General features: G+C 35.7%; 2 protein-coding genes across 4 annotated transcripts; both read right to left on the bottom strand.

Moving 5' to 3' along the window:
• Positions 1 to 38: 38 nt before the first annotated feature.
• LOC114729205 (S-norcoclaurine synthase 2-like) lies at positions 39 to 2,113 on the bottom strand. The gene is made up of 2 exons (XM_028916188.1): positions 1,930 to 2,113; positions 39 to 217 (listed from the first exon to the last, which is right to left on the bottom strand). The coding sequence occupies exons 1-2, from the start codon at positions 2,111 to 2,113 to the stop codon at positions 39 to 41; spliced, it is 363 nt and encodes a 120-aa protein (XP_028772021.1).
• A 1,800-nt stretch (positions 2,114 to 3,913) lies between these two features.
• On the bottom strand, positions 3,914 to 20,387 carry LOC114729189 (stromal processing peptidase, chloroplastic). Of its 3 annotated transcripts, XR_003738716.1 has the most exons (26): positions 20,136 to 20,386; positions 19,467 to 19,710; positions 18,565 to 18,791; positions 17,541 to 17,739; positions 17,284 to 17,331; positions 16,667 to 16,774; positions 16,390 to 16,578; positions 15,993 to 16,289; positions 15,587 to 15,688; positions 14,965 to 15,099; positions 14,385 to 14,609; positions 13,621 to 13,824; positions 13,130 to 13,300; positions 11,394 to 11,543; positions 10,125 to 10,262; positions 9,712 to 9,939; positions 9,465 to 9,617; positions 9,190 to 9,316; positions 8,975 to 9,089; positions 8,134 to 8,254; positions 7,929 to 8,009; positions 7,652 to 7,753; positions 7,288 to 7,438; positions 6,059 to 6,196; positions 4,596 to 4,774; positions 3,914 to 4,208 (listed from the first exon to the last, which is right to left on the bottom strand). XR_003738716.1 is itself a non-coding variant. In XM_028916176.1 (25 exons), exons 1-24 carry the CDS (start codon positions 20,330 to 20,332, stop codon positions 6,105 to 6,107), a joined length of 3,804 nt encoding a protein of 1,267 aa, XP_028772009.1. In that variant the 5' UTR covers positions 20,333 to 20,387; the 3' UTR covers positions 3,914 to 4,208; positions 6,059 to 6,104. The 3 variants fall into 3 exon arrangements, 2 of the variants coding, with proteins under 2 accessions (XP_028772009.1, XP_028771998.1); XM_028916176.1 differs by lacking the exon at positions 4,596 to 4,774 and having other exon boundaries at positions 20,136 to 20,387; XM_028916165.1 differs by lacking the exon at positions 3,914 to 4,208 and having other exon boundaries at positions 4,210 to 4,774.
• Between the last annotated feature and the right edge of the window lie 587 nt (positions 20,388 to 20,974).

Below are 20,974 nucleotides of genomic sequence, written 5' to 3'. Positions count from 1 at the left end.
TTGATGAGAGAAGCAACAGCGCAGCCTCCTCGTTGAACTCATACTCCATGTTGATTGACAGAGCTTGAATTTTTTCCTTTCTCTATCACTTCTAATCGAACCCTAAACGCAGAAAACCCTAACTCCAAGTATCCTCCTTCCACTATCTCTACTTCTTTGATCCGTCTGTCGTTGTCTATCTTTGTGAATTTCTCTTTGTAGCCTGCCGGTCCTTCAAACCTGATATCCAACTCAAAAAAGAAACAGAGATCAATTATAATACATGAATGTTCACTTAATTTGTAGAGAGCATGAAATATCATTGCCACCAAAATATGTAAAATCTTAAAATGATAGTGTGAAATTAATTACATACATAATTCCAATGAGATCTATAGGAAACAAATTTTTGTGAAATGACCTAAGTGCCCTCATGTTAAAAAATCCTTCCACTGCCTGCCGCCAATCCCTACTGACCAATGACTGGATAATTTTGGGGTTGGGATAGTCAAAGGTGGGATATGATTCCCCTACTTTTGGTTTCTAAATGTTAAAGTTATGTTATTGTTAGGCCACTAAGGAGGTGTTTGGGTAAGAACAAAACTATATTTTAGAAGTACTTTTACGGTATACGAAGTAAATATGTGGATGAGTTTATCTAGATTTGCGAAAAAGTACTTCTGAAAAGTGATTATGGGGTGTTCCAAACACCCTCTAAAGCCAACCAAGTTTTTCAACATAGATGGAATGACTACTTCACTTTAAGGATTAACAACGTAATATATATGTGTGTGTGTGTGTGAAATCACAACACCACATTAATCAATGACAACTATTCCTTCGGTCCTTAATATAAGACCCAATTGTTGAGTTAGTTTTAGTCCTAAATATAGGACTCATTTCTCATGTTTATCAATTTTCTCTAAATTACCCTATAGATACTTCCTCAACATAATCAAGTAAAAGAGGAAGAGAGTATTGAGAAAGATGATTATGGTATTTTAGGAAAAAACGTGTCATATTTCTTATAATTAACTAACTTATTTAACTTTCTTAATCTAATCAAATTAATTAAATGAGTCTTATATTAAGGACTGGAGGAGTATTATCTTTGGCTTTTAGAATTGTTACCAATGAAGTGACCTCATTTTATATAACTAAAGTTGTTATTTGTTAATGTGAAGTAGTTATGATTATTTCATATGATTAAAGTCATTTCTTAGTGATTTAGTGTCATTGATTTACCAACACTTTATTATACTCTGAATTTTGAGATGGTAGTTGTCATTTTATATAAGGAAAGTTGTTGATCGCTCATAAATTATCTATAGCAGCCCCCTACATTCAAAAATTATCTATAGCAGCCCCCTACATTCAAAAATTAAATAGTAATTTTTCTTCTATTATTATGTATTGTATCTGGCACTCATATATATACACATGAACATAATTCTTAACATGATTTCTTTTTTCAATTTATCAAAATTTTAACTATCACTTCGACTCCCTTCCATTCAATATAATTATAAACTCCTTTAATTTATAAAATTCATAGGATTAAGATACATCCATTATTTTGAAGTATTTTTCCAATAACATCCATTATCTTAAACTAATTTTTAATACAATTTAGTAATCTAAAATATTTTTTCGATAGTATTTAGTATCTTAATGTAATGTTTAGTGTAATTTTACCTTTCAAATAGTTTTCTCAGTACCAAGAGGCACGACAATGAATGCTATAAAATATTTTAAGATATTGAATGCATCAAAAATTAGTTTAAAATATTGATTAATGCTACTGGAATAATACTTAACGGTACTGAATGTTACTGAACCCAAACTAATATGAAGTTTTATTGGTAAAATCTTTGACTAGTATGCAATTATTATTAGATTTTGCCCACAGATGAAAATCAGTACGTAGAAATCTATTCGTTGGCCTAGTATCACCTGGTTTAAATGTAAGTTTCTGGATGGTTCCAACTCCTCCATCACCTTCAAGGACTTCGACCTTCTGCAAAATGGAGAGCTCTTTTTCCAGAATTTTTCCGATCCGAAGCGAACTGAAGAGATCCCACGCCTCGATTGCCGGCACGTTCAACTCTGCTTCATGCTCAACTTTTCCAAACATTGCTTCTGATATTTCCTCCTTCACTTTCTTCAATTCATTGTTCTGTATTTCTCTCTGGTTTATATATGAGTGCCACCTGCATGGCCGGACAAAACCCTAGGTTTCGAGTTTCTCGTCAGATATTGGCCTCATCGACTGTTAATGATATTTTACCTTGCGTGTGAAACACTTTGTAACAACTAACGAAGATTCCACATTATAGAGTTCGGCAAATATGCTACATTGTTAAGGATGCACAAGAATGGTTATATGAATTTCCTTTAATTTTCTTCAAACTTCTTGTCCGATTTAAAGTATACTATCGACGTGAGTTAAGATTCCTGACCACCATCAACATATTCAACATTTTTGCCATATTTTATAAAAAGTTAAGGTGCAAATCCAGCCATAAACCATACTGTCATAGGCACCTCACACTATATACTTTACTTTGATATAAAAATACATATGAAGTTTTTAAAATCATGATCAAAATGCCATGATAGGTAAGTCAATTAACATTAATCGTTTGTTGGGGGGAAAAAAAACTAACATTAACCATTTAGCAAACATGTTAGTGAGAAAAATAGTAATACATATAAAATTTTCAAAATAATGTAAAAATGTCATGACTGTGACCTTATCCGCCAGTATTAGAGCCGGAAAAACAGACCGAACCCGTTAAGCTGTGCCGTTTAGGTTGATGGCTGATCTTGTAATTTGGGGTCTTCAAAGAGAACTTAGATTTAAAAGGACCAATCCTGTAGGGCTTAAAAATAAATGGGCCAACCCTGTAGGTTTTTAATATGTTGATGAACATTTAGATATGATGATATTTTGTATTTATGACTTAATTTTATTCATATTTATATCTTTTACTAGTAATTTCATTGGTTTACTTTCATTTTTTGATAAAACATGTGAAAAATATGACAAATAGAAAAAAAATTTAAACAAGCCGAAAGGCTACAGGCTGGCCCTCAGCCCATCTACTTAAAAGCCGAGTCTAACAAATTGAGATATTTTTAAAATTTCGACTCTGTAAAGCCAGTCCTTTTAAACCCGCCAGTCTCATAGGATTAGCTTGTTTTCCCAGTTCTATCCGCCACAATGTGTACACAAACATTTTTCTAACAATTGCTCAATCTTTTGATCATAACTTTAAAAATATGAAAATTTTTTGAATGGATCTTATTACACTAGAAACTATACTCAAAAAAGCATTCCAACGATAGGTCATGCCCAATTTGAATTTAAATCGAAAAGGTTCTGTTGAATGGAAACTGAACTTTAATTGATGAGGCAAGAAAGGGCCCATCAGATCTTAATTTGCCTTGCAAATTCAAATTTGCTCCCTCCCTTGCCCAATTAAAGCTTAACTAGCGCTGGACATGATAAAAGCAACTTAAATCCAACTCAGCCCATTATCGCAAAACTCACTCTCTAAGTCTAGTTTCTGATGTCGATTCACTGACTCTACATATTTTGCATGTTATTTTGAAAACAGAGCAAGGGTCACAAAGGATTTCCTTGTCCGGTGGAAGAACGCTTTCCCCCACCCCCGCTGTTGAATCAGGGCCCGAGACAACATTGTTGAAGCTCAAGGATGCAATTAACCAACAAATCTGAGTTGTTTTCCATGGGCAACTTCATCTTTTGGAATTCTCTATGCAAGATTGAAAATTAGCTCCCACCAAAAGAGCTGGAGAGTGTCTCTCATGCACGATAGTGTCACAGTATGATATAGAGCAATTTCTCCAATCCTTTTCAATGGTCTATTTTTGGGGAAATAAAAATCATCATAAACATTAAGAACAAGAATTTACCACTCCTTTTCTGTTGCATTATTAAATTGTCTTGGAAAACTAAACCCCCATCACCATATGCTCTTATTCTGTCAGATTAACAAAATTAGGTCTAGAAGGCCAAAGACTCTGTCTGATTATATATTTCTGGTTGATCTAATTGTTCAAATTTGCTGGTGTTTTGGTACCTTGAGAGATTTATTTTTCTTATTTCTAACACTAAATTCTCACCGGTTGTAAGCGTATACAAAGACCATCCCATTCTATTGAGTAACGATCAACAAACCAGCAAGAGTCAAAAAGCCGTACCCCTGCAGGAGACAATTATTCATTTCAGATTAACAAATTCATGTTACATAGGTTATACAACAATTTACAGTTTGTAGAGCTAACACCACTTTCCCATGCTAAGATGTGGCCAAAGAAATGTACCTAAAAATAATAAGGCCAAGGGCCAAAAATACGGCAGCTATACATCTTAGTGGCGGATTCTCTATTTCTTCTCTCCATTCTTAACTCGTACAAATTTATGGGTAGCAATGATATGCTATAGGTGGTTCAGTTGAAGGCCAAGAATATAAAAACCTCCAAAAATGAGGAAATGAATTGGGTACAAGGCAATAGTTCCTCAATCAGAAATTACTGGCGCAGAAGGAGCCCGTGGAATTAAAACAAAATAAGGTGTCAAAGAATTTTACCACCTAAAATATCCGCTTTTTTAGTGTATACTTATGGGCACTTTGCTATTTTTGCACTTGAAAAGGGTTAATCATTAATCATTGGATGTCAAACAGCTTGATAGTTGATTTGTGAGAAAGTCGATGAGGCAAGCTCCATTATGTATGCTCCTAATCCTTTAAATTTCCGAACATGACTCCTGCCAGGATATGCAAAAATTAGTGCAGCCCTCACCACCACCAAAGCACACATAATCATAGATGAGATAAATGAACAGGTTTTGTAGCAACATATAATTGTTGAAATACTCCTCTGGTTCTAAATATAAGACCCTTATACACACTAAATATAAGACCTTTATACTAGTGTGTATAAGGGTCTTTAAGACTGGAGGAGTAGTCAATTAGAAGGGCAAAGTAAGCAGTATGTTACACCTAGGAGAAAAGCGACTCGTTCACTTCCACAATACTTCATGACCACATTTTAAGATTGAATATAGTAAACACACCACTCTGTTACACCTAGGAAAAAAGCGACTCAATTGCACCTGTATACTTCACAGATAGCTATTGCATGACCAGGAATCCTTTTCCACTAGTCCCAAGTGCTACAAAGCATAGCTTTATTACCGCCAAATTGAAATGTAACAATACCATATTAAATACTACCTCCAATTCTTAATATAAGAGCTAGATAACTAATTTGCGAATATTAAAAAAATTAGTTAAGTTAGTTATTTGTAACAAATGGATATTGTTTTTTCTAAAATACCCTTGTTAATCATAGATATTAGAACTACCATTTGATAAAAACTCCTGATATGTGCAATTACCATAGGGATTATACTTAGAGGGCAAAATAGATAAATACTGGATACAAAGTGGATTGAGGTCTTATACCTAGAACCAAATTGAATCTCTAACTAGCTCTTATATTAAGGATTAGAGGTAGTATATAATTCAGACTTCTGAGTAACAGTATAATACAAATTAGCCAAAAATAAAAAAGCAAATATATTACTATAATATACTAATAAACCGACTAACATGCATTAAAAACTAAACTTGCTTTTAACAACTCCGGGCAACTCATCCTAAGCCTAACTGAGTAAACAACTAACATTAACCACATAAAGGGAAAAAAAACATCATAACAAAGATGAAGGGGAAAATTACAGGACTAAAATCATATTTAACTTTTCTGAGCATAAATTTAATAGGAATTACAACATAAAAATTGAATAATGTAAGAAAGTGTATTTGCAATTCTTAAAACATGCATTTACTCCTATCTGCTGTATAAAACACAAAGTAAATGGAGAACACACGCACGAGTGCACACATGGAGACCATAAAAAGCCTATGTCATGGAAAATTCCCTTCTAATGGTTATTCACCCTCCAATGAAACAAAAGATTTAAGGCATAAAAATTTAATTTTGCAGAAGAAAAGAAGGCCTATACATAAGCGAAATCAAACTGTACCTCCAAATTTCATAGTAACCAGGCCATGACAAACCATCTAGAAAAATCATGTTGTCGGCCGAGTCATTGTAGACAAACCACGTCCAACAGGAATAACTCCTGGATAAGCATCAGATGCTTCTTCCTCTTCTAAAGTAGCTGCGAGATTGACACAAAAATATGGTTAAAGAATACACACACATGTATATAAGCAACCAGAAACACAAAATTGTACTTGTTCTGACACAACAGACTCTTCTAGTATTTATTATTCCAACTTCTGCCTGAGGGAGACACAGGTCCCTTTTTCTATTTTGGCATGAGCATGTGCTTGTTTTATTACATGGAAACAATCTTGGAATCTATAAGGCCAAAGCTGGAATTGGAATCCCAATAAAGGCTGTTAAGGGAATATTTGGCAGCAAGGTGCTGAATAATTCCTTGGGAAAATACATGCAGAGGAAATTCCAGGAGTTTATCTGGGGGAAGAAAAATCAAAGGGGTGAGGACGGAGAAAGAGAAATTTGGGATGAATTTTGGTAAAGACCTCTAGCAATCTAGGAGAGCTAGAATATCTTCTATTTTTTCACATTGCTTGAACTGTTATTTCAGAAGCAACCCTAGGGTTTTCATCAAACTCCTCTGAATTTAAGTACGTTTCAAGAGTAACAACTCATTGCCGGATACCTAGGAAATGAGAAAGTCATTACACAGGTGAATAGACTCAGGAACATTAGAACTCCGACCTGTATTAGTTAATATTATGCTTAATTTAGCATAGTTAATGCTTTGAAAGGTTAATGAAAAATCTTGCAAGGATTATAGTGCAATGGCACCTTACTTTACCCAAGAAAAAATATTTACATCAATTGATGATTGTTACTACTTTTTTATCATTATTTGTTGAGGTATCTTTTCACAGAATAAGCAATACTGTCTCAGTTTGGGCTCGACCACCACTTATGCAACAAATTGTTAACAAGAGACAAGCATCACCATCAGAGACTAGTTTTGAAAACAAAATGCTTCAACTACAACTATAGGCAATCTGTCCGTCACACAAAAGTAAGGATTCCAATTTATTTACAGTTCAGTTTAAATTACAACTGGAGTTTGGTGCAGGTTTCAATTTAATTCCAGCGGTTTTTTTTTTTTTTTTGGTTGGGGGGGTGGTTAACGAGCTTAAAATGAAATATTAAGAAAGAGTAAAGCAGGATCTACTACGAGTTAAATTGAGAATGCTTGTGCACCTGCATTATCTTGCCCGGCCTGAACGCCAGCAACCCCAATGCATGAATATAGAGAATTGTCATCTACTTTTAACTGCTCATAGGCAAGGTATACATCCTCAATTGTTGCGGCTTCATAAAGAAATGTCAGATCCTTGATACATGATATGTCCTGAATGACACATTCAACGTAGACATCAATGCATCAAAAACAAGCATGAATATGAAAGATTAGATTAAATCAACGTTTTCAGTTTAAATTTGGTTATACAGAAAACAGAATTTCCACTTGTTCAAAATAAAACTAAGTCTACTTTTTATTTGCAAAAGATTAAAGATTTGATCATTATAACTGGATATCAAGATTCAAACAGTTTCATCTCACCTTTCTTGGAACAGAAGAAGCTTGCAAGTGAGCCATCAATCCCAGCCAATAGGCATTTGACTTAATTTCAGCTTCATGTCTCATAAGAAGGGTCCGCTTAGCCTACAATAAACAAAAGCACCCAAAGATATTCAGGAATTTAGGGTCCGATTGACATTAGACGGATGTAGCAGGTGGCTAAGCTTTCCCAGTTCTCTTAGTTTGACTTGTATCCAAAAGACAAATGTCGATGCTGAAACGTAATGTAAGCACAACACAAACAAATCCAATGACTAACCCTGTCCAATTCCCTCTCGGTAATTTTGTTACTATGCAGACCTCTAAGAACATTTTTGCATGCATCAACAGCTTTGTGCACCTGAATAAAATTTGAGTTACCACCAATAAACAAATTGCAACAGGCAATAACAACTTAGATGCCAAAAGAGAGAGAGAGAGAGAGAGAGAGAGAGAGCAAGTGCGAATAAGAATGAAACCCACACCTTGCCTGGGGTTGACGTCACTGATACCACATACCATCCAAGTTTAAGTCTATCGAACAGGTTTAGTTCAAATGACACATCATAAGTCAAGCCCAATGAATCTCTAACAGTTGTGAAAAGCCTATTCAGCGAAATATGTAATGTGTCAGGTTGTAAGCAAAGTTACAAGCATGAAAAAAGAATGCTATCATGCATGCAGGCAACCAGAAAACATACTGACCATCAATATAAATATAAAAGCCTGATGCTGATGGCTTATATCTCATGGCTTATATCTCTACCACCCAGTAAAATAATGAAATATCCCTATGTTGCCTCACATTTCCAAAATTTTAGACATTTTTAACTAATTGCGGGAATATATGCTATCAAGCTTTTTTAAATATGCTTTGCATATATCCACCAATCTCTAAAACGTGTTTCTAATCTTAATCAAACTTTTAGTAGTCAAAAACACAAGTTCAAGTCTTGTAACTTCCATTTACAAAATATTCATCTTATCTAATGCACAACTAGCAGAACATCTTCCACTAGCAGAGCCGGACAAGTTCTCCATCAATTCATTCATGAATAAGGCTTTTCAGTTTAACAAGAGATTTAAGCTGTAAGTTTTTTTCTTGTTTCTTTTTTCTTTTTCTTTTTTTTTTGGTGGCTATGAGGAGTTTTTAAATGAGCAAACTGTAGTACTATTGAAGATTAGCCAGTTTCCATCTAGATCAGAGGAAAAATTATAGGGACGATTAAATATTTAAATTGGACAAAATAGTAATGGCATTGCTCAAGCTTTGTCTAGGGTCTAGCTTTCAATCCAAGCTGACTGTATGCGTGGAGGACAGTGTACCTAGAATTTATAATCTCAGCCATCAGCCCCATAGTTATGCCAAAGAAAAGAGGATGACCACGAAGATTTCTTTGCAAATCACCCATCTTTAGAGAACCAGATGTAGACTGAGCAACTGCACAAGAATTTGAGCATTTGAAGATAAAAAATCTGAACAGTTATTCTGAAAAAAATTAATTTGTTAATATAATGTATGACATCAAGCAGAAACCCACTATCACTTGTTAACGTATTATTAATTGACTCTAACAGATCTTCTCCATCAACAGTAAAACCCCAACGGTTTGGTGCTGGCCCAGCAATGTATGCACAAGCCCTCTCATCAGTGTCCTTCAAGAATACCTGTCCAAAAGCAAAAAGTACACGTGTCACAAGCCTAAAACATAAAACCATAGCCAATCAGTTCGAAAACCTATGAAACTTAACATGGTTCTACAAAGTCACCCCCCCCCGGGGGGGTGGCAATGAAATAATATCCCTAAACTCTCACTTCTTGAAACTGCACATCAGATGGAGATGGCCGAAATACAGGTGGGATTAATTTTTTATCTGCTTCACAATCTCTGGTGAAGTGTGCTGTCCCAAGGTAATCAAGAATACAAGATTCAATTTCCTCCTCAGTGAAGTCCCCTACGATGCTTACCTGCAGAACAAACAAGATAAATTTATCAAATATGGTATTTAGTGTTGGGATATAATTCCTTCAGGACAGCACCCTGAGGTTGTTAATGGCAGACCTCCATGTTATCACCGACAAATTGATTCATCACCGCATCCTTAACACATTGCAAACTTAAATTTTCTAGAGATTTTGGTGTAGGCTCAATAAATCGCTCATCTCCATCCATCATTGCCACCATGAGTTTATGGGCAGTTGAGCGTTCCAAGCTTTTAGGTATGGATCGGTAATATGACAGGTACAATTGCCTAGCTCTATCAAAAGCATCATCTAGCCAGACGCTATGCTGCACATAGAAAACCCACATAAGGCATACAACAGAGGAAAACAAAGCAATAATTCTCATAATCATTATAACTCAGCACCTACAATGCAGTTCAAGAACTACAGCCAGCATTTACAGACGCAAAACAAGTGGCTGAGGACAGGCTTAATAGCCAAAAAACATGTAATATTTAGTAAGACTATTACCTCAAGCACCATATGAAGCAACTGAAAAGCTGCACGCATCCCATTCTCTCTTAAAGTAAAACGAAATTCCATGGCTATGAATTCCTCTGTAGACTCCAACGAGCAATTTATCAGGTGATTCACACAGAAAAGTTCAACCTGGTATTATCAGTAAAATATACAACAATCAGCAAAGATGAAGTCTCAAATCTGTGGTCATGAACACCAACCAGCATTTTTTTTGAGCTCTTAAAAACTGACAAATGCAAGGGTCCAACAATATTAGCCTTTGTCTACATAATGAGATGCTGCTTAGTGTCAATAATATCTTTGCATTCATGGTGCTCAAATGGCATAGATCTTAATATTTTATAGGTAAAAGCCTTTTGAGATAAAGTACATTCAGCATTGTAATTTCTCATATGAAGGAGATAACAGTAACATTGCACATCAATGCCCCAGTTGGTTTGTTCAAGAGAATGGGATTCACATTCCCTCCCTATGTTGTAATGTCTATTATAAACTCATAATCATGATTCAATGGTTTCTATCTCTTTTTATTACTTTTTGGGCAAAAAGGTCATCGTACATCCTCAAAACATTACCTTTTTCCAGTTTATTTTCATTCCATTCCATTTTTGTACAAAATGAGCCATTAGCATCCCACATAAAGGAACACCCCACACAATAGGATAATGTGTTCCCAAGTCATCCATCACAATAAGGACACCTTTTCCTTCAGCAGCATAGTTTCTTTCAATAAATGCAATAGACCTATGCTATCCTTGTTATCAAATTAAATTTCAGACAACTAGATATATGCCCATAACACAATCATATAAATGTGCTCATGCAATATGTTTCGGTGTGCATTTTCATAATAAGTTCCTTTCTTCCATATTATCCTCATCAGCATTTTCTAGAAATTTATTTTAGAATGAATAACTTGTCTATCATATTTTTAACAGGTAATATAATAATGTTTCCCCAGTCAATGCCACAAATAAATTTAACAAAAAAGTGGGAAAAAAAAGTTACCCTCATCTCCCTCCCCTGCCCCCCCCCCCAAAAAAAAAGCATATCTAACCACACATGAATATTGGAAAAAATTCAATGCAGGATAGAAAAATAAATTAAGTTATGAAGCAATAACAGATAAACTATAATTAAGACGAGGCAGGAAAGCCTTCTCCTTTGAAATATCCAAGAAATGTAACATTTCCTGTAACCAGAAATTAGAAACATTTTTCACGCATCAATGTTCAGACAAAAATTAGTAGGATAAATTACCTGCTCTCTCGAAAAGTTGCCTACACGTCCCCCCTCACTAAGTGTCCGAACACCCACAATCACCGATCCTCTAGAATCAGGACTTTCAGCTGCCCGTCCGCCGCCAACAATCAACCTCATAACACCACTTTGTGTCTCTGTTTTTGATATCTGCAGACATAAAGCGAAGGGTTAAATCATATGAAAAATCCTATTACAAATCCCTCTTAATTTAAGAAGAAAAAACTGAAATTCTAACTTCTATTTGCAAATCTTACAGTTGTCTTCAGTATTGTCTCCCCAAAGGCAAGTGGAAGTATAAAAATTAATGCAAATACAATTGCTTTCTCAGCTTCCAGGTGGGACAAATTTTTTTGGGGTAGGGATGGGCGGGTTGAGTGAGAGATCCTATTGTTGACTTGAAGGGGGATTGAATTTCTTTATTTCAAACGTTCACCTTGTCCATTTCAGTAAGAGAATTTATTTTCCTCATTTAATTTCTCTTCTTCTCTTAAGCTAATTTCTCCTTGTTGGAATCAATGCATAGGGTAAATACCAGAAGTATGCTGACTGCATGCTTGCTGTATATAGAGCTGTTGTACTATCTCTAAAATTAGTAGAGTTTAATTACTTGTGCTGTGGAAGCTATAAGTGAAAATTTCCATTCTAATCAGTAGGCACTAAATACACTTCCCTTGAAGGGTTTCTTCTTCTTTTACTCTTTACATGGAGCATAGCCTAGAGCGCCAAACCTAGTGCTCCAATGAGAATGTATTTTATGGTGTTTAAAATTTTTCAGTGTCAACCAACCAGACTATCAAGTCCAGTCACATTCTGGCTAACCACATGCCATTCAACTTTAAGGTGATATCATGTGGGCTCTGGGGAGCCTTTGGCCAGCCCAAGAACAGCAAACCAATTAACACCAAGCTGGCACAGGTCTTCATGCATCCATATAGACCCTCCTTTTTTAGCAATCCGTTGCTGTTTAATTTTGTCTCTATAAGCAAACTGGCTTAATTGCTTAATTCCTCCATTCCTTGATCAAATAATTCTGTTCTAGTACAGGATCAGGCTGAGGCAGATTATTATAATCAGGTGTGAGACAAAAAGGTTTGTATCATCTTACTATCCAAACATCCTCAGTCATTCGCACTTCCACTTATTCACCTGAACTTCTTCACAACCATCTGGATCATACTAATCCATCTAAGCGTCAAAAGATGATTCCAACTCCTGCCTCTTGACCTTTTTTTGGTATTTTATTTCTTACCTTCTTTAGAACGTGATTCCTGTTAACTTGGTGCAACATCACCTTTACCCATAGAGCAAAGTACCCATTTTCTTAGTCACTATTAATTGTGGCTGGGTTTTCATACTTTTTTTTACTCTCTTTTCTCGTACATTTTTACTGATTTCATTGTTAAATCTGATTGATTTTAGTGCTTTACTTCAAACCTTTCCCTACACTCTTAAAACTCCACAGCTCACCAAGTTCCCTGAGGCTCTTCTCGTTCTCCTTCCATCCAAGTCTATAGTTGACACCCTCTAAACTCTAATATCTATCACTACAAATCCTGCAGATATACCTGCTGACTCACCACCAATTCCTGTGCCTTTGCCCACCTTGAGCAGGGCAGAAATTTCTACTCACAAATTCAAGGAATACTTACAGCATAACACAAATGGATAGGATAACCGATAGAAACTCAAGAGATGCACTGGCATCATAAAAAGCTAATGGCATACTTCCATACCTTATAGTTGACAGGAATGCCATTTGCAAGACGACGTTGAATGATCCCTGTTTCCTCATCGTGAATTTTTGTTCCATCTGTTCTGGGACTTACAGGAATAAAGACAGGCTTACGTTGCACCTTCAACTCTTCAAGCTTTGCCAAAGATATTAATTCTTTTGGCACCTCAAGCTACAAAAATTTGCAATTATTAGTTTATCAGAAATTAAATATCCCAGACATACAGCATCTAAGTTGCAATTGGGCAAAAACTGAAAATGGCCTTCCTCTATTAATTTTCATCATCTAGGGATTTCAGATTGAGGTGTTTAATTCATATCATAGCAAATGAATTGTAAAGCTGCCAATCATATTGGGACTATCTTTTAGGAAACACAATAGATGAAAAATAAATATTCAATGTCCGGACACAAAATCCTTAGATGTTGGATGAAACCATATACTTCTAATTTTAACTAAGGCATACGAGCAGGGAATGAAGTTAAAAACACCTCAGGCTCAGGCTCGATAGGCTCCTCCAATCCAGCTTTGATAGCATCTGTAATTTCACTTGAGGATATCTTAAATTCTGTTTCACCAATTCCCTCAACATGAACTTTCTTAGGAACACAAGCAACAATTGCTGCAGGAAGGGGTGCTGTAGCCTTTCCAAAATCAGCAATGAACTCTAACACCTCTGCACCAACAGAATTAACCTACACCAAAAGATTACAAACGTAATCAACCAAAAAGTTGAAATGCACTTTCACTAAACAAAAATTAAAATAGCTCTAAATTATAGTAGAAATATAAGGGAGAAAATAAATGATCAAATGCAAACAGTTAGCCAAAATATAAGAGAGTACAGGTACAGACAACCTAATACTTCCGTAATGTACATATCAAGACTGTTGACCCAAGACGCATTTTTTTAATACTTTCCTTCTTATATGTAAAATTGTTACAAGCTGTAAGAAAACAAATTTGAGATGGTAGGGAAGCATCATCTCCAGTGATCCAAGGAGTATGGAATCTTAAAGAAGTAGAAAATCCCCACTCTAAGGATAGATGAGAAGATTCCAATATCATAAAAATTATTCCTCAAAACGAAGAGAGGTATGCCTAAGTACTAGTTATGTCTCAGAAAGGCACTTACAAACCATAACAGGATTTGTTTTTAAAGTATTATTACAACAAAATAATGGCCAGGAGGGTCAAAGTAGAAGGTTTTAATAGAAGAGAATGCACAGCGTCCAATGGCTGGCCATGAAAATACCTCCTCAAGGGTCACTGTCCCAGCAACCGCAAGTAAGCTTTCATGTCCTTGCATCTGATCCATAACTTTGTGGCCAAGTGCATCACTTTCCATGATAAAATCCAAATTATCAACGGAAGGTACATTATCAATCATAGCTGCAAGGTGTTCGCTATCCTTCAAAAGTGCATCCAAGTATCGTGTTAATTCACCCTGGGTAACACCAAATTCCTTGAGCCTCCGAACCTGCATTATGTGGTATATGTCATAACCCATTAGATCTGCATCATGAGTACAGGTAAGCCATCATCCAGGTAATTTGAAATCACAAATCAAAAGAGGTTTTCTTTCTGAAAGAGATTACTAAAACTTGTCCAATCTGAAACAGATTACTAAAACATACCATAATGACACCTAAAACTGAAAAACTGAGCATCTTGCCCTCACAGCAATTATATTAGTATAGATCAAAGGTTAAAAAAATATGATAACTATGGCATATCAACGAAAGTAGTAGAAAGAACAATAGAAACAACAAGCAAAAAGAAAATTGATAATTGTACCCCTTAAAAGGGAAAAAAGGAGCAGGAAAGAGACAAACCTCTTGAACAGCAACTCTAATGGCACTTTGCCAATTATTTGGTTCTGCATTTATGGTAAGGGTGGTCACAGTACATCCTTCCCTTCCAGAATCGCTATGATCCAATTCAACTGAGGTGAACGGTGGATTTGAACTCTGGAAATTTGTTTGCAGTTAGACACACATTTGTACCATGGAATGCACTATTTTTCCACAAGCAAAAAATTTATGAAATTATTGATTTAAACATTGAGAAACTAAAATTATATAAACTGAAGAAATGAAGTCCCAAAAATGTCACTCTATATATACAACAGTATAAAAGGAACGTAGCTATCTGTCAATAACTCGACATATTTATAGAAAATTTACATCCCTAAATTCTCAAACCTCTAGTTATTATTATTCTTAAGATTTATAGTCAAAAGTTCTGAAATTCTGACATAAAATCTATCAATATACAACTGAAAACACAGAAAACTATAGCATGACCTTGAGCAGCTAAGCCACTTATAATCAAATTATTGAAACTCAAAGATACAAAAGAAAATTAAAAAAGAAAAACCACTAAGTAACAGCAGAGGCGATGACCATTTACAAAGGAGAAATAAGGAAATAGCAGATTCGATAGATTTTGCCACACCTTATATCTTGTGTTGATACGAAAATGCATAGCAGATAGAAATATTCTTTTCATCAACACATTTCGCAAATCACCATATGTTCGAACCTTGTTCACAGGAACCTGCACATGATAATTATTAGTCATTTAATGAAGAGAGAGTGATTTACAAAGTTTAACTGCATATAATAACTAAAAGCATGTAATAATAAGTATTGTAGTAAATCAAGACTGCAATCAAGTAGGTGAGTTTAAGAAGTTCATACAGACATTATAGTATCATTTCTGCTATCATTACATCTTAATGAATCAGTTTGTCTCAAATTCATGCTCCTTATTTACTTACTAAGGAATCACACATACAAAACTACCAAATATTCACTAATAGCACGATTCAAGCAATTAGAGTCACTACAAGAATTAGTACCTTGCAAAACATATTAATTGAAAAATTTTGAAGTAGTTCGTGTTGAAATATCTGTGGTGGCTTCACATCAGTGTGGATTCCAGGAAGTGACCAATTATGATTCACTGGAGGACGAACTGCCTGTCTTTCCTTAAGAAAAATTTTGGATTGATCTACTGAATTTGATGGCTTTTCAATAGAATTTCCACCCAGCCCAATAGAGTGCTTAGGGACAAGAAAACTGGCCATTGCACCAAATGCACTTGGAGTGGCCGCAGAAGCCTTCTCATTGTCCACACCAGTTTGTCCAAAAACAGCCTGTGTGACAATAGTAACTTTGTAAGAATCTTACATGTCAGAAAAATAAGCTTGCCAGGAAGAAGTGCTTCGAAAATGATTAAAAAGCTGTTCAACATACTTCAATATGATGAACTGTCTTTGAGATGTTATCAATATCCCCCACAATGTACAAAGTAGCATTAGCAGGGAAATACCAACGCTCATGAAATTTCCTTATTTTGTCTGCATCCCATTTCTTTATCTGTTCTTCTAATCCAATTGGAAACCTTTTGCTCAGCTTGTTTTCAGAATGCAGATGCTGCAATAACTGTGATTGTAGAAATTACAGAAGGTCAATGTTTTGCACAAATGTCAACATATCAACAGCCAAAATCCTTAGGGTTTCTAATACGCACCTGGCAATCAACCCGATACTCTATTGTATTCATCATTTGAAGCTCTGAGAGTATAGCACGTCGTTCCTTTTCAATTCTAGAAGCAAGGAACTTCGGATGGAATGCTATCTGAAAACATCAAGAGGTGTAAGTGTATAGATGCGATCTGAAAAGTACCATTAGCAAACTTGAATGGGCTTACTTTAAATGCAAATTTTGTTTTAAAAGAATCAAACTGAAAAATCCATATGAAAGCTATTACAAGAATAACCGGAAACCCGTGCAAATTTTTTTAAGGATAAATTTAACCCCAATGAAGCTAAAAATTGATAATTTTAACCCCTTCCGTAAGCCATTTTCCACCGACATCTCTCCTTTTTTCCTCTTCTCTCTTCTTCCTTCCCTGCACTTCATGATCTATTTAGAAGCTATCCCATATCCATACTATCTTTCCTTTCTTTCTTACCCCTCATATCCATCCCAAAAGCCAACAACCGACAGGGTTCAAACCAAAGCATCAGGCCATTCATTTAGATATAAAGATTAGACGCATTACAACTTCATACACATGCTTTACATTTGGGAGACCAGAAGCAGACTGCATAGCAAAGAGTAAAGCAAAATAAAATAAAGCATACCTCATCCAAGGCATCCAGCACAGATGGAAGTAGATCATCTTCAGAATCCTGACAAATGACATCAATTTGTAATCAAATACAATACAGAAATACAGATATACTATACAATACAAGAGATGACACTTGCTCCGATTCAAAGTGATGGTCTGCAGTGACAGCTGTGAGCCTATGACGCTTCAGTACAACAATTCTCTTAAACTAACAAATCTCAGTTTCAGGAAAAAATCATAGAGAATTGCAAGTCAAACATTCCAAACCTTGGTACTGGTAGGAGCATGGATATGAAATACTGTGTGGTGGAAATCAGTGTAAGCATTAGAACGTGCTCCTGTCCCCAAAAGCTTCTCACGTTTTTTACTTCCAAGGAAAGCAACATGCTCAATCATATGTGCAATGCCTTGCTCATCATCTTCTTCATCAATTGAGCCTACGTGAACTTCCAAGTGTGCTTCAAACCTAAAATCCAACAAATTAGCAGACAGCATTAGTATGCCTACCGGAACCTTCATCAATGTAGCACATGAAAGTTCTAACCAACAAGGGGTGGACCATGCAGTCCCCTCAAACCTCCTCACAGGTTGATATAAAGTTTTAGTATACCTTCCGGAGCTGCCATCAATGAAGCACACAAAAGTTCTAACAAACAAGGAATGGACCACGCAGGCCCCTTGAACCACTTCAGGGGCTCTTGCTTATGATAAAAGAACATTTCTCAAATTTAATCATTTATCCGAACTTTTCCTCCTGTACTGAGCTTGCTTCCTTAAACTTAACCATTTAGATATAGTATTTATTCTAGGACACAGTTAACAAGCTTCACCAACATAGCACTGAAGTATCAGATGGTACCTAAATTATGTGGAGAAAAAATGAGGGGAGAAAAGGAGTACAGAAGGCTCAGAAAATAGAGGATAAAGCACTTATATCACATAGCAGCTAGCCAAATACACTTAGTCCAGCATATGTAGGATAAATAGGCATGAAACTTGAAATCTACTCTCCTTATTTTCAGTCAGGGTCAATGAGGTAAAGCAATTTGCCTTTGCTCAGTCCCTGTTGCCCATAACCATCAAAAGTCCTCTAGCATGCCCTCCTTGACACTGACTAAAGAATGTGACATACAAACTCATTGTAGCGGGTAGGATAATCAAAAAAGCCTGAATTATTATATCCAAGTTTAGGATGTAGTTCATGGATAGATGCAAATTCATGCTTGATAAATCTGAACTCACTGCCCATATATCACAGCTTATATATCTACCATCATCATCTAAAACCAACCTTTTTGGCGGAACCTTATTCGGCAGAATCAGGTAGCGCAGCCCATTCTTCAGTTGACCTCGATGCAACTTTGGATGAGATGGAAGTTCAGAACTCAAAAATGCTTGTATCTGCTCAAGCTCAGAATCCAATATGCCTAAATCTTGTTTCTCAGTAACGCCATCTGGCCAGGCTGTACTTGCTGCATGTGGCTCATCTGGACCAACAGTAGCATGAGGAATTTGAACCTGATCAACCCATGAAAAAAAAAAAAAAATTCAATGACCAAATCAATATAATTTTCAAAGGAAAAGAAATAAGATTGCACCTAGAAGGCTATCACGCCATAACCATTCATTATAAAAGCAGATATGAAACAAACATAGGCATCTGAAGGATAATCTCCAAATTTAACATGTCTACTGGGAGTATTAAAATAAAACATACATCTTCAACTTTTAAGCATCAGATTGCTGCAAAAATTGATAGCATGTAAATCGCTTCTAGCAAATAAAATTGAGAGTGTCCAATAAACATGTTATCTAAAATCTGGAACAAAGTAAAAATTGACAAAACACATACTGTTTGTATTTAGGACTCAAGTATGATGAGGATTCACAAGTAAATATGAAAATAAAGGCAAAAGAAAATATAATTAAAAGTTAAAAATCAAGAATGTGGAATGTCCGTACAGAAACTGATCTTTGAAAGCAAGGAACAAATAAAAATGCAATGGCAATTGGAAAAAGAACTTGTACTTCACAAAACAGGCTACTCATCATAGGGGGGAAAAATAAGATAAGCGCTTTGTATTAAGGGAAAAAATTCATAAAAAAATCGAACAATAAACAACTTGTTTACAATATAGTTGCATAGTTCCAGGTGCAGGAACATACAGCCGAAAGTGAAGTAGGAGTACTTACAAGGGCATGACCGAGTTTATTCTTAAACAATGGGAAAGTGGATTTATCAACAAAGACTCTGGGAACAAATCTTCTAAGATTGGCTGCTCGACTATTTCCGGCAAGACAGCAAGAAGTTAAGTGATACTGTGGGGATGAAAGTCCTTCTGTCACTGGCTCACCGAGCATGGAGGTATACTGCTTCCAAGCACCATCATTCTTCCTTCGGAAACTCAGTCCACCTTTAGCAGCATAATGTGAAGCCCTTTCAACAATAGTGAGACACAAAATAAGAATTGCAGAATTCAATACAGGAATTCAATAACTTAAAAACAAATCAGTCTAATTATGGGCATAAATAATGTTGAGATGCGAAATATCAGAACACCGTAAGATATACTTTCCACGATAATTCGTAGCTTCAGACACTTCTCAGCTTTGAAATGAGAATTAGCAAGGAGTCTCTTTAATCAGTTCATTCATACAAGATAATATACCAATTCGAGCTTCCAATTGGAAATTCCATAAAAGCATTTTTACCAAGTACAAAAAATTAAAACCTGAAAGATAAGTAAGCTAGAAACATGGAAAAATAATTCCATGGCTGTTTATGTCAAGCAAAGCACACACAAACAATTCCAAATGAAAATATATAAATAAAAGCAATCGCTAACAGCATATAAGAAGCACCTTCTGGAAGAGAAACGAAGCGAAGTAGAAGAAGAAACAGGAGTTGTAAGTAACGATGATCGGTTATTCCGCAATCGAGTGGGGAAACGACAGCAATTTGAGGTGGATTTCGAATTGGAAGGAGCATCATCTCTGGAGTGAAATGAAGGAGGAAGTTGAGTGAAGGCACTTCCAACGAGGGACGTTGAAGCAGCCATGGCTCCGCAAGAGAGAAAGAGAGAACACGAGACGAGCTAGGAAGAGCTATATAGAATGCGACACACAGATTTTTTTATTCTTTCTTTTTTTTTTTTTTTTTTGCCTCCCTTTTTGGCTTGTTCTCTCTTCCCATCTTTCAGTCTTTCGTTCGTTGAACTGTCACGTGGAATGGCTCCCTGCCTGATATCAGAATTGCGTTTATTGGCGTTGCCCAAATAACAAGGGATACTGCCTCTGCTGACCCTCCGATTGAGGAAGAAGATGCCCCAGCAACCGATGATCCATTTGTGAATACGGCTTTGATCTGCACCGTCCAGGCTACGAGCCACGGGATGATGCCCTGTGTCCTTGCACATTTGATTTTTCGGAAAGGACCTGTTTAGAAGTATAATGACATTCAAGGATGCTCAATTCAAAGGAAAACTTGCTTCCATGCTTCTTGTAGTACTATCTTCTATTCTTAACATAAGAGTTATTTAATTAATTTAGATAGGTTATAAAAATTAGTTAAATTAATTATTTTTAACAAAATAAGTTAATTTTTCTAAAATATCCTTTTCATTATAATTATTCTTGGATGAAAACTTCCTTAATATGCATAATCAATATGGATACTTTAAAAAATAAATTATAAATTTAGA

The sequence above is a fragment of the Neltuma alba genome, unplaced genomic scaffold (assembly GCF_004799145.2).
Source record: "Neltuma alba isolate B1F8T4 unplaced genomic scaffold, ASM479914v2 tig00002462_pilon, whole genome shotgun sequence".
NCBI classification, from domain to species: Eukaryota; Viridiplantae; Streptophyta; class Magnoliopsida; order Fabales; family Fabaceae; genus Neltuma; species Neltuma alba.
Note: the sequence above shows the minus strand (reverse complement) of the source record. Positions and strands in the feature narration are given on the sequence as shown.

Bases quoted from the DNA above. Each gene is read 5' to 3' on its own strand.
- LOC114729205 (XM_028916188.1), bottom strand. From the start codon at position 2,113: ATGTTTGGAAAAGTTGAGCATGAAGCAGAGTTGAACGTGCCGGCAATC. The intron at 218-1,929 runs ATACTAGGCCAA...TGGATATCAGGT, and splicing joins ACTTACATTTAAACCAGGTG to TTGAAGGACCGGCAGGCTAC.
- LOC114729189 (XM_028916176.1), bottom strand. From the start codon at position 20,332: ATGGCTGCTTCAACGTCCCTCGTTGGAAGTGCCTTCACTCAACTTCCT. The intron at 15,689-15,992 runs GTACTAATTCTT...TATCATGTGCAG, and splicing joins CAATTAATATGTTTTGCAAG to GTTCCTGTGAACAAGGTTCG. The intron at 10,263-11,393 runs GTAATTTATCCT...TGATAATACCAG, and splicing joins GCAACTTTTCGAGAGAGCAG to GTTGAACTTTTCTGTGTGAA.